The 16,380-nt window shown below is 40.5% G+C and overlaps 1 protein-coding gene across 2 annotated transcripts in view; it reads left to right on the plus strand.

Moving 5' to 3' along the window:
• The window catches only part of MALT1 (MALT1 paracaspase), a 66,209-nt gene that overhangs the window by 28,991 nt on the left and 20,838 nt on the right, over positions 1-16,380 (plus strand). The window contains exons 6-10 of one of the 2 annotated variants that reach the window (XM_062201735.1): positions 285-381; positions 1,611-1,643; positions 4,613-4,639; positions 6,285-6,317; positions 13,927-14,130. In XM_062201735.1, the coding sequence (XP_062057719.1) occupies positions 285-381; positions 1,611-1,643; positions 4,613-4,639; positions 6,285-6,317; positions 13,927-14,130 (394 nt within the window). The remainder of the gene's footprint in view (positions 1-284; positions 382-1,610; positions 1,644-4,612; positions 4,640-6,284; positions 6,318-13,926; positions 14,131-16,380) is intronic. The other variant, XM_062201736.1, reaches the window with a different exon arrangement.

A 16,380-nucleotide genomic window follows, 5' to 3' on the forward strand; every position in this document is an offset into this window, starting at 1 on the left:
GCTTCCAGTGTTTTTACTTCAGGTCCATTTAATATTCTTACATTTGCAAAAATACTAGAATTCAACAGGGGCTTCTTTGTAAAATGTCAACTAGTTCTCCATAAACTCACCAGTGTTAAGATCATTTTATCATTAGCTTTCTTTTATTTATTTAAGTTAACGTATAATCTAAGAATGTCTGAAACTTTCTGAAATGTTTTGTTTTGGAGGCTTTTTATTTTAAAAAAATACAGTTCAAATTAAAGTTGAAGAGGAAATATGTATGTGTTCTGATACCAATGTAGGTGCCCTATGTGGATTTGGAACATCAGGGAACCTATTGGTGTCGTGTGTATAATGAACGAGACAGTCAAGATAGCAAGAGGGCAGAAGTCGTCATAGGTAAGCAGTATTACTCTGTTCTAACAAGTGGAATGTAAAATGAACCATATAAACTGAATGTGTAAGCAAAGGGAATTCTGCTTTTTACCCCAGTACCATTTAATGGTGTGTTAAGTGTTAGAAATTATTTTATTTATATAGAAATTTGAGAGAGTACGTACTAGATCCACAATCTAAGTTCACATCCAAAGAGCAAAAAAACAGAAAAATATCTTATTCACGTTGTTTTAGTTATTTTTAAATTTTATAGTTTATTTTAAATGCACAGCAAAAAATGTCTTCTTTAAAGCTTTAGCTACAGGCCGGCGCCGTGGCTTAACAGGCTAATCCTCTGCCTTGCGGCGCCGGCACACCGGGTTCTAGTCCCAGTTGGGGCGCCGGATTCTATCCCGGTTGCCCCTCTTCCAGGCCAGCTCTCTGCTGTGGCCCGGGAAGGCAGTGGAGGATGGTCCAAGTCCTTGGGCCCTGCACCCGCATGGGAGACCAGGAGAAGCATCTGGCTCCTGGCTTTGTATCAGCGAGATGCGCTGGCCGCGGCGGCCATTGGAGGGTGAACCAACGGCAAAAAGGAAGACCTTTCTCTCTGTCTCTCTCTCTCACTATCCACTCTGCCTGTCAAAAAGAAAAAAAAAAAAAAAAGCTTTAGCTACAGAGAACTCAATTTGATTACAAAATAGTTTAATAAAACATTTTTATAAACATCATGGGGGAGGACATCTGGCCTTCCAGATGCCTGCATCTCTTATCTGAGGGACCATACCTGATTATGGTACACACCTCCAGCTCCTGACCCTGATTCCAACCCTGCCAGTGCAGACCCCAGGAGACAGCAGTGATGGCTCCTGCCACCCTTGTGAGAGACCTGGATTGAGTTCCTGGATCCTGGCCCAGCCCCAGTTGTGGTGGGCATTTGGAAATGAACCAGGGGATAGGACCTCTCTATCAGTCTTTCTCTGTCTCTCATATTAATAAACAACTTTAAAAAAAAAACCTTACAAACATACAGATGAAAGACGTAATTATCAATTAACAATTCATAATCTGAACTGCATAATTTGGGAGTTTATTCTATTTAAGCTAATTGCATTTACAGTTGCATTGTTAACAAATAGGAGATGTAGGTGTGGGTTGGCTTGCCAACATGTCCCTATGTATATGTATCTCTGCTTGCTGGCTGCCCTTCCTAAGATGGATTCCACTATATTCACGTTTGTTTTCTCTGACACAAGGAAGAACAGCTGAGGCAGTGGAGTGCACTGAAGGTAGTGTCGTTCTTCGGTCTGAGACCAGGTCTTCTGCATGCGGGTTGTTCTCGGGATTGCTGGAGGGTTCTAGTTCTCTCGCTGAGTGCAGAGATGGAAAAAATACTTACCCCAAGAAACTGTTTTTCTTGGAGAATATTGTTTCTTGGTATTTGAAGCTTTATAAATTGCCATGAAAACTATTGAACACACTATGACAATAACTAATCTTGAGTTAATATTAATTCAGTTTATTTTCTGTTGCATAGAACAAAGTTCCTGCATAATTTTTGAGTAGCAAAGATTTTCAATTAACTCTTATTTTTATCTTCATAAAATTTATTTTTTAAAAAAACGGATGACTGTACTGTCATGGTTATTTGTTTAGATTATTTTATCTATCCTTTAGCCAGGATAAATTGCCTTTCAAATGCTGAAATAGTTTCTGTGAAAGCTTGGAGACAGATGATTTATTGTTTAACCATGTTTATCAATATTTCTAATTATATTAATAAGATATTCTTTTTTAATCTAAAATCAATGAGGATTTTATAAACTGTAAGGCTGTAGATTAATCTGCAATGTCACCTTTACCATAATACATAAAAAGAACTGAAAATATTTCAACATAAACTTCTAACTCAGTTAATCTAAGCATTGTGCTTAAATTGCAATGAGTAAATATTAAAACATAGATCACCTTGTCTTGGTGCAAACATTGGTTTGCATAATTAGGTTTGTGAATAGCAAAGTATTTTTTCAATTTCTGCCTCTTAAACGATTATGTAACCTTGGGCTCTTGTGTAAAGCAAGAAAATAGTGTTAAGTCCTACATTTCTTGGTTTTTCTGTCCTTTATCTCCATAACATCAGTTTGGAAGTCCTCTAATTACTATCTTCATACTAATAACTTGGTTGTGAGCAGAGGGGATTCTAATCACATGGTCTGTTAACTCTACCTGAGAGGAACTGGGTGAAGAAATCCTAATCAAACTCCTCTTCCTCTCTTTTCTTTTTTGCCTAATTGCATGGTTTTTAAAACTCACATTGGAGACCTCTAAGAATGTGTGTAAGCTAGTGTTGCACAGGGTGATTCATGTAAATTATCACCTTGACATGCTGCTTCTATACCTGCGAAACCTCCATATTTTTGTCGTGTTGAATGCACTGTGAAGTAATAACTTTCAAATATCTCTATTCAGAAAATGTAAAGATGAAAATCTAGCTATAAAGTTGCTCTAGAATTTCAGATGGAAATATTTTTTTCCAAAAATGCCTACCAAGTCCAAACATTTTATAGTTAATTGATGCATATTCTGAACCGTGTCCTATGTTGTGACATTTTTTTACCTGTAGAAAATTACATCCTCACTTGATGTATTTTGTTTAAGACATTTGATTGGGACAAAGGACAGGGTTTGAATGGCTAGGTAAAGCTCAGGGGATTTTTTTAGGGCAGTGACACTATTCTGTATAATAATACATATGCAAATTTTAAAGGAAGTCAGAGAGGAAGGGACCCCAAGAAGAAATGCAGAATATGATAAAAGAATGCAGCTGTATTACAGGCATCTGAAGCGCACTCACTGAAGGAAGACAGGGAATAAGGTGCTGCTGACCTGAGTAGCTGGAAACGAGTCTGGTCAGTGAGACTGACTATGCGCCCTATGCACTGGTTGACACCACTCTTGGTTGATTTTATAGCAAAGATAAGACTGCAGTTCCTACATAACATCTTGTAAATAGTATAAAACTTGTTATTTGTTGCCGGCGCTGCAGCTCACTAGGCTAATCCTCCGCCTTACGGCACCGGCACACCAGGTTCTAGTCCCGGTCGGGGCACAGATCCTATCCCGGTTGCCCCGCTTCCAGGCCAGCTCTCTGCTGTGGCCAGGGAGTGCAGTGGAGGATGGCCCAAGTCCTTGGGCCCTGTACCCCATGGGAGACCAGGATAAGCACCTGGCTCCTGCCATCGGATCAGCGCGGTGCGCCGGCCGCAGCGCGCCTACCACGGCGACCATTGGAGGGTGAACCAACGGCAAAAGGAAGACCTTTCTCTCTGTCTCTCTCTCACTGTCCACTCTGCCTGTCAAAAATTTAAATAAAAAAAAAAAAAAAAAAACTTGTTATTTGTTGTTAATGTTAATTTTTATCCTCATAAATATTGTAAAGAAAAGAAATAGGTGGTTATAATGCCTCTGGTTATTTGCTTAGTTTATTTTACCGTTCCTTTATTTATGCTAAGATATTTCACAAGTGGGTGCAGATTAATTCTGAAATCACTGGATGTCCCAAGACATATTACACCGTGAGAAACCACAAGCCGAAACTGTTGAGAACAACATTAGACAAATCCCAAGTGAAGCAGCCTACAAAATACCTGATCATTTACTGTCAAGGTCATCAGAAATGAGGCGTGTCTGAGCAACTGTCAGTCACAAAAGGACTCAGGAGACACCAGTCACTGTAATGTGGAGTCCTAGGTGGAGTCCTGGAACACCCCCACCTGCAAGATGTTAACGATAGGGAGGCTGGGTATGAGTGTCTGGGAACGCTCTGCACTGGCTGCACCGCAGTTCTGTAAATCTAAAGTAAAAATGTTTTGAAACTGACTTTGCTTTTTTAAAAAGATCATTTGAGATTGTTAATTAGTTTCAACAGGTTCATTGTTGAGGCCACAGATTGTCCTGTCTCCTGACTGATTTTGTCCCATAATTTGCTGAATAGATAAAACTTCAAAAAAATTATAAATGGTTTTATTTAGCTTTTTGTTATTTAATGAAAGCAGTAACAGCTTAGAAGCTCTAAATGATAATCACAATATTATTCTTTCCTATTCAATATTTGCATGGCATGGCTTCTTTAATTTGTAAAGTTCTAAACTGATAAAATTAACAATATAATAGCTCAAAAACTACTTCTTTGATGGTTTTATTCTTTATGCTAAATTGATAGATTAAAGTTAATTTGTATTCTCTTATTTTATTTTAGATGAGTTAAATAATCTTGGGCATCCTGGTGAGTAATCCAAACATATAAGCTGTTTAAAATTGTTGAATTAAAGATATAGGCATTCTTTTGCTATAGTAATATTAGTGATTGTTAAATATTAATAAATAATTTTCTGTATTGGAATTATATAAAGTTAAAAGTTAATACTTACATGATGAAGTACAATTTCATGCAACTAACACATTAAAAATATTACTGATTATAAGGGTAGAAAAGTAAGAATTTGAAGCAAAATAAAATATCAGTGTATTTTTTAATCATTGTGTATTGCTCCTTATCTGATAAAAAGGAAGTTGATGAGGGAAGTGCATGGTATGTAGTGTGAAAGGCAGGAAGCTGTGTTTGAGTGGCAGGATGGCATTTCTGAACTGGTTAGACCTCTGGGATCGTTGTCCCCATTCTCAGTCACAGAATGTACCTGAACTAGTTGGCTGGAGCATGCAGTTTCCTGGCCACTTTTACTCAGAACAGATTTCTGAATGAGCGACTTAAAATGCCTATCAGTGGTGAGTACCACATGAAGACAGGACTTCAGCATAGGCTGCAGGGGTTCTCAGGACCGTGCTGGAGCCTGTGATATATCTGGAAATAAAATCTCAAGAGCAGGTCAAGAAGGCAGCGATGTCGTCTAGGATGCATGGGAAGCCCTGTTCTCCACACGGCATTTCTCTTCATCTTAGCGCTGTGACTGGTCTGCTTAGTTTCACTCTTACTTTGGTAATAAACACCTGTCAGTGTGAATGCTGTTTGGGGTGTGCTAACTATATATAAGCAAATTAGACAAAGCAAAAGCCACTTGATTATCAGGCTTGCGGAATTATCCTCAAAAACAGAGCCTTATCCTGGTAATTATTTCTCTTGGGCTGGTTAGAATCCTCCTTTTCTAAATTTATTATTTCTTGCCCTGCTTACTTCAGAAAAACTTTGGCAAGCAAAAGTTCTCTGCTTTCAAAATTTTCCTGGCCCCCCTCTTTTCCTTACTCCCTAAGATCCAGAGAGGCCAGAAGATAGAGCTTAAAAAAAGAATGATATGCAGGAAAACCTTCCACTAGGCTCTAATATTATCTATTTTACTAAAAGTAAAAACCAAACTACCATTTCTCTAGGAGACACACGACTGATTGAACTTTCCCCGCATCTTTTAGGTGGTATTTATTTTGTATAATAGATGGTAAATACATAGAATCTAGAGAGAGACTCTCTTTGCCTCAGTTTCTATGTCTGTATAATGGGGTTAATAACAGTACATAGCTCACTGGGCAGGGTGAGGCTTATTCAGGTTGGTTATATAGCACATAGCACAGGGCCAAGCCAAAGCCTCAGTAAATGTTAGCCGCCACTGCTTCTGCTTATTGTTACTAACAACACCGTTTTTTCAAGTTGTCATTTCTATCTACCATGGTGAGGACTATTTCCCCTAGCTGTGGAAGTCAGTTACTAAGAGTTTTCCCCTGCCTTAATTCCAGTTCTGTCCATCTATGTTCTCATAGGTGTTTTTCAAAACTCAGCAGATTTTCAGATTGTAAGTTAGCTGTTAGACACTGTGTCTAATGCTGCTGGTGATGTTATTGTTCATTGCTTTCTATATATTTTGACTGTGAAAATGCTTGTATCATGGATAACAACATCTGTTATGCTTCTTTATTTTTAGATAATAAAGATCAAACAACTGACCAAACTTTGGGTGAGTAGGTGCATGACCAAAATGTAGTTACAGTATTTAACTCTATTTTATAAAGGTGCTGAAGGGATCTATGGTGTTTTAATTTGATTATTTTTATAAGTATTTGAACAACATTGGGACCCAATGCTTTACTGTTGATATTTACAAAGAAATCAACTAGAAGAGGAGGCTTAAAAATAATTACAGGGGCGAGCATTATGGTGCAGTTAAACCACAGCTAGCAACATCCACGTCCCATATCAGTGTGCTGGTTTGAGTCCTGGCAGCTTCACTTCCAATCTAGGTTCCTACTAATGGGTCTTGGGAGGCAGCAGATAATGTCCCAAGTGCCTGGGGCTCTGCCACCCATGTGGCAGAACTGGATAGTGTTCCAGAGCTCCAGGCCTTGCCCTGGTTGTTGTGGGCACGTGGGGAGTGAACCAGTGAATAGAAGGCCTCTGTGGTTCTGCCTTTCAAGTAAATGAAAATAAAGGAACATTGGAAGAAATTTAATTAAAAAAAATTTTTTTTCCAGATTCAGTTTCAAGGATCCAGGTCAACTTCTGTAGAGTGATTCCTAGGTTTCTGCTAACATGCAAGTGTACAAACGAAAGGAGAGCGTGTCTGTCACACAGTCAGGAAGAAATGATTGATGTCCTCTAGTGAAGGTGGAGATTCGGCAGATGTCATGGAGGAGTCAAGAGGCTGAAGAGTCTGCTTCCTCGCCTTCTCCATGGGCCAGACAGTCTCCCAAGGACACTGTCAGTTGATGGCTTTTCTTTCTAGCTACATAGACATAGTAATGTGCTGAAAGGATTGAGGAAGAAATAGTAGCTTAAGGTTGAATATAGAACTTGGGCGGTAGCAAAGGTTTAGTGGCTAAAGAAGATAGAAGCCAGCTCTGACCCTCTACAGGTAAAATATTGAAATGGTACAATAAGACTTAAAAATTAAGAATTTATAATAGTACAAATCAGTTGTGTGGTTTTCCTATAGCGGAATTCAGATTTAAAATAGAGAAGACAGACTGATGAACTGGTCCTTCTGTTCACTTTATACATACATACCAGATATTTTTGCATGCCAGGCACTGTGGTAGTCAGAGTTTTATAGGGCACATCAGAAGGGAGTAAGACAGTTGGCATTTGGGGGAATTTACCAAGGGATGAAGACTATAGAGAAAGCAAGCTTTGAAAAAGTTAATAAACTGGGAGGAAAAGGAGGAGTGAGGAAATTAAAAGATTTCATGACTCGAAGAAGTGTAGCCAGGGCAAAAATGATAAAACAGGAGTTTGTTATTGCAGAGAGGAATGTACTGTAAATATCAGAGATGGAGCAGCTTAGGTGATGAGAAGGCAGAAGTATAATCATGTAGTTATACAGTGAAAGTGAAGACCCTTGATATTGAATTGGACAAGAGCCTGTGAACTGTTACCTTTAAAAATATCCATAATTCACTTACCATGGTAAGTTTTTATGCATTCCAGTTCCATTATCTCCTCTAGATCCCCAGACCTCACTGGTTAGGAAGACATTATGGGGGAGAGGTGGCTATTCGGTACAGTGGTTAAGACGCCACTTGGCATTCCGGCTTCCTGCTAATGTGCACCCTGGGAAGGTACGGGTGATGGCAGTAGTTGGCTCCCTGCCAACCCATGTGGGAGTCCTGGATTGAATTCCAGACTCCTTGCTTTGGCCCTGCCCAGCTCCAGCTGTTGCAGGTATTTGAGGAATGAATCAGCAGATAGAAGATTCCACACCAACTCTGTTTCCATCTACTTTTCAAATAAATTTTAAAAATTTAACAGTATTGTGTTGTCATTAACTTAAAAAATACTAAAATAGGGGGCCGGTGCCATGGCTCACTTTAGGTTAGTAAATGTGGACTACTGTAGCTATAATAGATAACTGCACCACCAGTCTACCCCCAGCCACTCCTTCCCTGCACTCTGCCCTCCAATGATACTGAACTGCTTGCTCTTCACTCACACCAACTACTGCATCCCCATCATGCTTTATCCTCAACCTCACACTCACCCAGAAAACCCTTTCCTGGGCTCCTCTTGGGTGCAGCCTTCCCTGGCTCTCTGACCCTAATAATCACCTTCTCCTATGAACAATTTCTAGATTCTTCACATATATACTTCTACTGTGCCATGTATTATATACTGTTTTATTCATTTAATGTCTCCATCTCCATTATAATTGTAGTGCCTTCAGTTCAGGAACCAAGATTTAATCTCTTATTTCATAAAGGAAGGCAGAGACAAGACATTTAATAAATCTTTAGTTAACTTCTCATTCGAAGATGAGAAGTGGCTGGGGATAGACTGGTGGTGTAGTTATCTATGATAGCTACAGTAGTCCACATTTACTAACCTAAAACAACCCAAGTTTTATATCTCATGAGCATGTGTGTTGACTGGGGTCAGCAGTAGTGGTACTTCTGGTCTCTTGGGGTTTCTCCCGGGAGCAGTCAAATGGTGGCTGGAACTGAAAACGTTCAGGGTAGCTTAGTTCACACATGGAGTACCATAGTGGGCGTTGATGAAAACTGAAAATTGATCTTTTTCTCTCCCCAACCTTCTTTTCCTTTCCCTCCCCCTCCCCTTTCTCAGTTCCTCTTCCCTCCCTGGCTGGTTACTCCATATAGCTGCCTTTTTTACATGGGAGATGAATCCCAAAAATGGAAGCTGTTAGCTTCTGAATGCTTGGATCCAGAACTGGCAGAGTGTCCCAGCACATTATATTGTTCACGGAAAGTCCCAAGGAAACCCAGTTCAGGGGTAGGGTTAACTACACAGGCACAAGGATACCACAGCTCAGTGGAGGCCAGCTATTCTCACAGCTGGAGAGGTAGGCGTGGGCTGGAATGCGAATGTTCTTACATGCCCAACTAAGGAACTGGGACTTTATTTTCTAAGACATGGAGAGTCATTGAAAGATTCAATTCATGAGAATGACAAGGACTGTATGTATATTCAACCAGATTTGTTGTTAGTAATATTTATAGATATCTAAAGATTTTTTATTTAATAAATGCCATTAGGCCCTTTTATAGGTGCTTACGAGTATTAACTCATTTTGGATAAGTAACATAATAATGAAAATTTGTATACAGGGAGCAGGTATTTAGCCTAACCGTTAAGACACCCACATCCCATATTAGAGTGCCTGGGTTCTGTTCTCAACTCTGGCTGTTGACTCCATCTTCCCAACAGTGCAGGCCCTGTGAGGTGGTGGTGATGATTCACATAACTGGGTCTCTGCCACCCATGTGGGAGACTTGGCTTGCTTTTCCTGCTTCTGCTCCAGCCCCAGTCCAGCCTTGGCCATGGAAGGCATTTGGCAAGTGAATCAGAGGATACGAGTACACATTCTTTCTCCTCTTATCCCCAGTGCCTCTGCAATAAATAAATATAAATAAATAAAAAGAATTACTAGACAAAGAATTACTGATATACACTGTACCAGAATTTTTTTTTTAAGATTTATTTTGAAAGGCAGAGTTACAGAGAGGAAGAGATAGAGAGTGAATCTTCCATGGGCTGGGTGCAAGGGTCCAAGCTTGGAGCTGGATTGGAAGTGGAACAGTCGGGACTTGAACCAGTCACCCATATGGATTGCAGGTGCCATGGGTGATGGCTTTACCTGCTACACTACCGCACTGGCCCCACTGTACCTGTTTTTAAGAGTACACTAATCTTTGGAAGATACCTAAGGTTATTTGTTAAATAACTTTGTGGAGTGATTTCATTATTTTGCTTAAGCAAATGACATTTTTGCCTCATTTTTCTAATACATGGTTTGTGTTCTAGAAGTTGTGGGTGGTTCTTACAGTAAAGGTTTTTGTGGAAAACTTCTTCCATCTATTTTATCACTTGAAAAGCTATTATAAATTGCTTATAAAGTTGCTGTTTTGAAGTTTTTTTATTCCTCACTCTTGTCTCAGCAGTCAGATTTTGCTGTTCCTGTCCCTGTTGTATCTCAAAGCCTGACTCTGGCTTTCCCTTCCTACAACTCATTTTCTGGATGGTCTTTGTCACCTCTTGCCTCGACCACAGCATCTGTGTCCCTTTCCTAAGTCCACCACAGTCCACCTGTTGTCCAGGAACTCTCTCACAAGTAGATTGGGCAAGGTAAGATTTACGTACTCATCATATCATTACCATCAAATGCAAGAAAATGCCCTAAGACATCTTGGGAACTAGCTGTTAAAAATTATCATTGGGAGGCCGGCACTGTGGTGTAGCAGGTAAAACCACTGCTTGCAGCACCGACATCCCATATGGGAGCCAGTTCAGGTCCCAGCTGCTCTGCTTCTGACCCAACTCCCTGCTAATGTGACTGGGAAAGAGAGGAAGATAGCCTAAATCCTTGGGCCCTGGCACCCACGTGGGAGCCCTGGAAGAGGCTCCTGGCTCTTGGCTCCTGATCAGCCAGCTCCAGCTGTTGCAGCCATTTGAGACGTGAACCATCAGATGGAAGATCTCTCTCTGTCTAGCCCTCTCTCTCTTTTTCTCTCTCTCTCTAAATCTGCCTTTCAGATAAATAAATCTAAAAAAGTATCATTGGAGAAAACTGTTAGAAAAGTTATGGGCAGTTATCAGTACATACCTTCTAAGACACAAGGTTCTCAAATTGTTGAACCCTTGCATTATGTAAACTGTACCAGCTGTTCTTTCCTGAATGCAGCCATGTGTTTCTTGGTGGTGGGATGTTTTTTGAGAGCTGTGTTGTTAAGTGATCCCTTTGTTTAGGAAACATCCTAGAGTGCACTGACACAAACCTGCGTGGTATGAGTCAGTCACTCAGGCAGCCTCTTGATGCAATCAAGAGACCCCGTAAACATGAGATGTATGAGACTGTAGCCAGCCTAGCCCAGCCAGTATGCTGTTGTACAGTAGGAGGGCATTCTAAATGATAAAATACAACAGTAACAGCTATTTATTAGCATTATGAAATACAATGTACTGTACAGGATTGTGTTACACTTTCATACAACTGTCAGTGCAGTAGCTCTGTCTACACCATCGTAACCAGAAGCACCTCTGTAGTGTGTTGAACTCCAGCAGTGTGGTGTCACTAGGTGATTGGAATCTTTCAGCTTCGTTCTCATCCCCTGGGACCGCCATCATGTATGCAGTCCTTGACCAAAGCGTCATTATGAGATGCATCACCGCAGATGAGAAAACCAGTGAATAAGGAATTGGCATCACAGAGACACCCCCAAGATGCTTAATTTGACAGCTGTTTGTTTTGCTGAAGACGCAGTGATTTGTTTTTTCCGTCTCTTACTTATGATTATCTTCTGCAAATAAAACTCATTTTAGGATGCATACAATTAAATTATCTTCACCAAAAATCAGCAGTTTACAAGCGCTCTACTATCTAAATAGCAGGTTAATTTCTTGCTGAGTCCATGATTGGGGCTTTGATGATATAAACAGAGGCAGCACCTCTCATTTCATCTCATGTAGAAAGAAGGCTGGACTGAGTCTCAGTGTGGTGTGCTTGGGTCTACATTCTGGTAGGGTTGAGGACTCACAGAAAGATGCCCGGGACACTGTCTCCCTGTGTATAAGCTAGCTAATGGTCTTACTGTGGTGGGTTCAGGAATACTGAATAGTTGAAGAAGCAACTTCAGAAAGAAGAGGAAATTCAAGTGATGTTAAGTTTTATATTGACTCCTTTTGAAATCCATCCTGAATATTCATAACTTTTTAATTGAGTTTTATAAGTAAGGGCAATTTCTATCTGAATTCTTTCATCAGTTAAATAATACTCATGATTAGTGGCTTTTTCTTTTGACTAAAAGAAGAGATGATCACTTGAATAGGATTTGAAGTGACTGTTACTGAGTTAAAAACATTACTTATAAATATGATTTCAGTTTTACCTAAAATGTGTATTCATAAGAATAATCAATTTTCTAGAAATGTTGAAAAAGTAAACCTAGGATAAAGACAGCACAACATAAAATTATTGAGGCATTTCACAGAGTGGGTATTTCTGCCTCAGGGGGCCTCCCATTCTTTAACTTGGTGCTAATTTTTAACACGAGCTTGAAACGTTCTATGGAAAGAGAAGAAATTTCAGCAGAGATTTTTGGTGACATTTAATCATTGTAATGACTTGAAACATATGAAATTATAGTGCATATTTTAAGCATCAAATCAGCAATGCAGTTATTCATGCCTGCTTCAGTATCATGAGGTAGCATTTATAGTAACTTAAAAATAAACCATTTACAACGCTGTGACAGGACAGTGGCCGTGTTCTGGCCTGTGTCAGGAGTCCGCCTGTAGTTCAACCCTCATGGCTGCCGCTGCTGTTGTCACATCTGTGCTCCCTGGCATTTCCTTCACTGATTTCTGCTGTGCTTATGCTGCACACGCCCCCTGGCAGTCCTCAAGAAGGAAGTCATCGCAGGTTGTTGTGGTTTTTTTTTTGTTTTTTTTTTTTTTTTTTTTGACAGGCAGCGTGGATAGTGAGAGAGAGAGACAGAGAGAAAGGTCTTCCTTTTTGCTGTTGGTTCACCCTCCAATGGCCACTGCGGCCAGCGCATCTTGCTGATCCGAAGCCAGGAGCCAGGTGCTTTTCCTGGTCTCCCATGCGGGTGCAGGGCCCAAGCACTTGGGCCATACTCCGCTGCCTTCCCGGGCCACGGCAGAGAGCTGGCCTGGAAGAGGGGCAACCGGGATAGAATCCGGCGCCCCAACTGGGACTAGAACCCGGTGTGCCGGTGCCGCAAGGCGGAGGATTAGCCTGTTAAGCCACAGCACCGGCCCTAATCATCACAGGTTTTTATAGCCTTTGACCCCACCCCAGACTATCAAAGAAAGAAGTGTTGAAGACCTCTTAGCGCTGAGGTAAGTCCAACTTTCCACAGTTGTGTGGACAGGCTGCAACACCTGCTTAAGTCACAGGTGTAGATCTTGTTGCCCCAAACAAACAAACAAAACCATTTCTTTTATAATGTCAACACACATTATCCTTGACCAGAATCTCAGTGCACTAAGTCCAGAAAATGAACTGAGACGTCCCTAAAGCAGCCTCACCTCAGTAGAGAAGGAAAGTCCTTTGGAAAGAAGCTAAGAGGAGGCAGTGCGTCCACATGGCTACTGCAGGAACAGGTCGGTGCCTGTGCAGTCCCTGCCTCTCCCCAGCATTTCTCTCACACATGCTGATGGGAATCCTTCTTGTCCCTCGTTTTTAGCCTCTTCCTTTCTCAGGCAAACGGAACCACATATCAAACAAACTTTCTTTAAATTTGCTCTAAAAGACTAGTGGGATAGTATATACTGTTGTTGTAGTTCAGTAAAGGTATGGTTTGATTTTAGTTGCCGTTATACTACATACACAGCTAATAATGTCCTTTGCATGACTCAAAAGCATGACTAAGTTCAGTTTCAGTTGTTTGACTTTCTTAGTGTCTCGTGTTCCTCAGAATATATTGGTCTGCTACCTAATTAACAGTTTTTGATGAAAGTAAATAACCTTATTTGAAATGAACTAATATAATATTAAAGTATAATTTTTTTATATTGGTACTATTCCCATAGGTTTTATTTTAATCTTTGTTTCCTACTTTAAATATCTCTCCACCTCCTCCCCCTTTCTTTTACAGCAAAAGACAAGGTTGCTCTTTTGATAGGAAATATGAATTACAGGGAGCACCCTAAGCTGAAAGCTCCTTTGGTGGATGTGTATGAATTGACCAACTTACTAAGACAGCTGGATTTCAAAGTGGTTTCCCTGCTGGATCTTACTGAATATGAGATGCGTAATGCTGTGGACGAATTCTTGCTGCTCCTAGACAAAGGAGTGTACGGTAAGATGTTTGTAATATTTGGTCTATAATCATCTGCTATTTTTATTGTGAAAGTTAGGTTAAGAGTTGAGAATCTGGTAAAGACAGGGTAAATACATTTTTTAATTGAAGAGTTTTATAAGTACTTATTAAAAAACTATAATTGATCTTTATTGCATAATATCTTAGTGTCATTACTTTCATGTTTCTGGTTTTGTCAAAAACAGTATTGTTCTGATTAGAATTCTTACCGATCTTCTGTGATTGTGGTTTCTTTTAACTATAAGAGCTACTGTATGGTTAAGTTTAATGACAGCATAAAAGGTACATTCATATGTGTGAAATACCACTGTGTGGTTTTGTTTGTTTTTGAGTATAAAAGGTTATAACAGAATGTACCTACCTTGTGTTTGTTTCTTTTTTCTACTATTACATGGTATTTTCTAGTCTTCTAGTGAGAACTAGAATTTAACAAGGAAATGTTGGTGAATATGGCAAATGCAAAAGTTTGCAAATTAAAGATCTATTGAAATATGGCTAAATTTCAAAGGTTTCAAATCTCAAAAATTGTAGCAGTAAATTTGTGATTTTTTTTTCCATTTGTTCACTTATAAACATAGTAAGAACCCTACATGTATGGTCAAAAATTTTAAGAGATGAAATATGTTGTTGGTAGTAAGTAATTTCCTTGGCAGTTTTTATCTTACTATGTGTGTCCTCCACTATGGGCAAGTCAGCTGCTGAGCTCTTGGGTTTTTTTGTTTGTTTGTTTGTTTGTTTTTTTGATAGAGTTAGAGAGAGAGACAGAGAGAAGGGTCTTCCTTCTGTTGGTTCACCCTCCAAATGGCTGCTACAGCCGGTGCGCTGCGCTGATCCGAAGCCAGGAGCCAGGTGCTTTCTCCTGGTCTCCCATGCAGGTGCAGGGCCCAAGAACTTGGGCCATCCTCCACTGCCTTCTTGGGCCACAGCAGAGAGCTGGACTGGAAGAGGGGCAACCGGGATAGAATCCGGCACCCCAACCGGGACTAGAACCTGGGATGCCGCCACCGCAGGCAAAGGATTAGCCTAGTGAGCCGCGGCACCGGCCTGAGCTCATTTTTAACTCCAGGATTTTGCTTATTAACTATGGCCTTGTGCAGCAACAGTAACTGCCAGGAAAGTGTTTCCAGGCCTGTTGTTAGGCATGCAGATGATAAACAGAAGTCATCGGTTTGGTTTCTGTAGCCCTCAGGTTATTTTGCTGTATGCAGATCTACATTTATCCTCTTTATTTCTAACTAAATTGACATGATGGGACACTTGGTAGAATTGCTAATGGTTCTCAAACTAGAAATTTTAATGAAACAAAAGCCATATTGTTTTAAGATGTAACACTACTATAAAAGGAATGAGAGAAAGTCTCAAAATATCATTTAAATGAATTTTCTCCTCTAAATAATGGGGAATTACTGTTGTAACACAAATGAAATCAATAGGTAAATACTTCCAATTTTAGATTTCAGCTATTAACACTGATGCTATAATAATATACCCACTTATGAGCATTGTAGAGTGATGGCTAAGATGTAAATCCATTCCTTTTTATTTTGCAAAAATATGAAAGATTATACCATACAAATATGCCTCCTTGGTAATTAACTTATAATTTCGATATAAAATCAGGTGGATTGTTTGAATTTGAATTTTTTTTTCGAAAGAGAGCAGAAGGAGCCCCCATCCACTGATTCACTCCCCAGATACCTGCAAAGACCAAAGCTGGGATGGGCCAGAGTGGGGAGCCAGGAACTCTATTCAGGTCTCCAGGGGAGGAACCCAGTCACTTGAGCCATCGCTGCTGCCTCCCAGGTCTGCATTAGCAGTAAGTGGAGACAGAGCTGGGCATCAAACTCATACACTCCGACATGGGACCCAGGGTCCTAACCGTGGGCTGAACCATCAGGCCAAACACCAGCTCCCAAGTATTTTTGTGCTGTACGATTTTATCTTACTTTTTTTTTTTTTTTTAATTTTTTTTATTTTTGACAGGCAGAGTGGACAGTAGAGAGAGACAGAGAGAAAGGTCTTCCTTTTGCCGTTGGTTCACCCTCCAATGGCCGCCGTGGTAGGCGCGCTGCAGCCGGCACACCGTGCTGTTCCGATGGCAGGAGCCGGGTGCTTATCCTGGTCTCCCATGGGGTGCAGGGCCCAGGAACTTGGGCCATCCTCCACTGCACTCCCTGGCCACAGCAGAGAGCTGGCCTGGAAGAGGGGCAACCAGGACAGGATCGGTGC

The sequence above is a fragment of the Lepus europaeus genome, chromosome 9, assembly GCF_033115175.1.
Source record: "Lepus europaeus isolate LE1 chromosome 9, mLepTim1.pri, whole genome shotgun sequence".
In the NCBI taxonomy this organism is placed as follows: domain Eukaryota; kingdom Metazoa; phylum Chordata; class Mammalia; order Lagomorpha; family Leporidae; genus Lepus; species Lepus europaeus.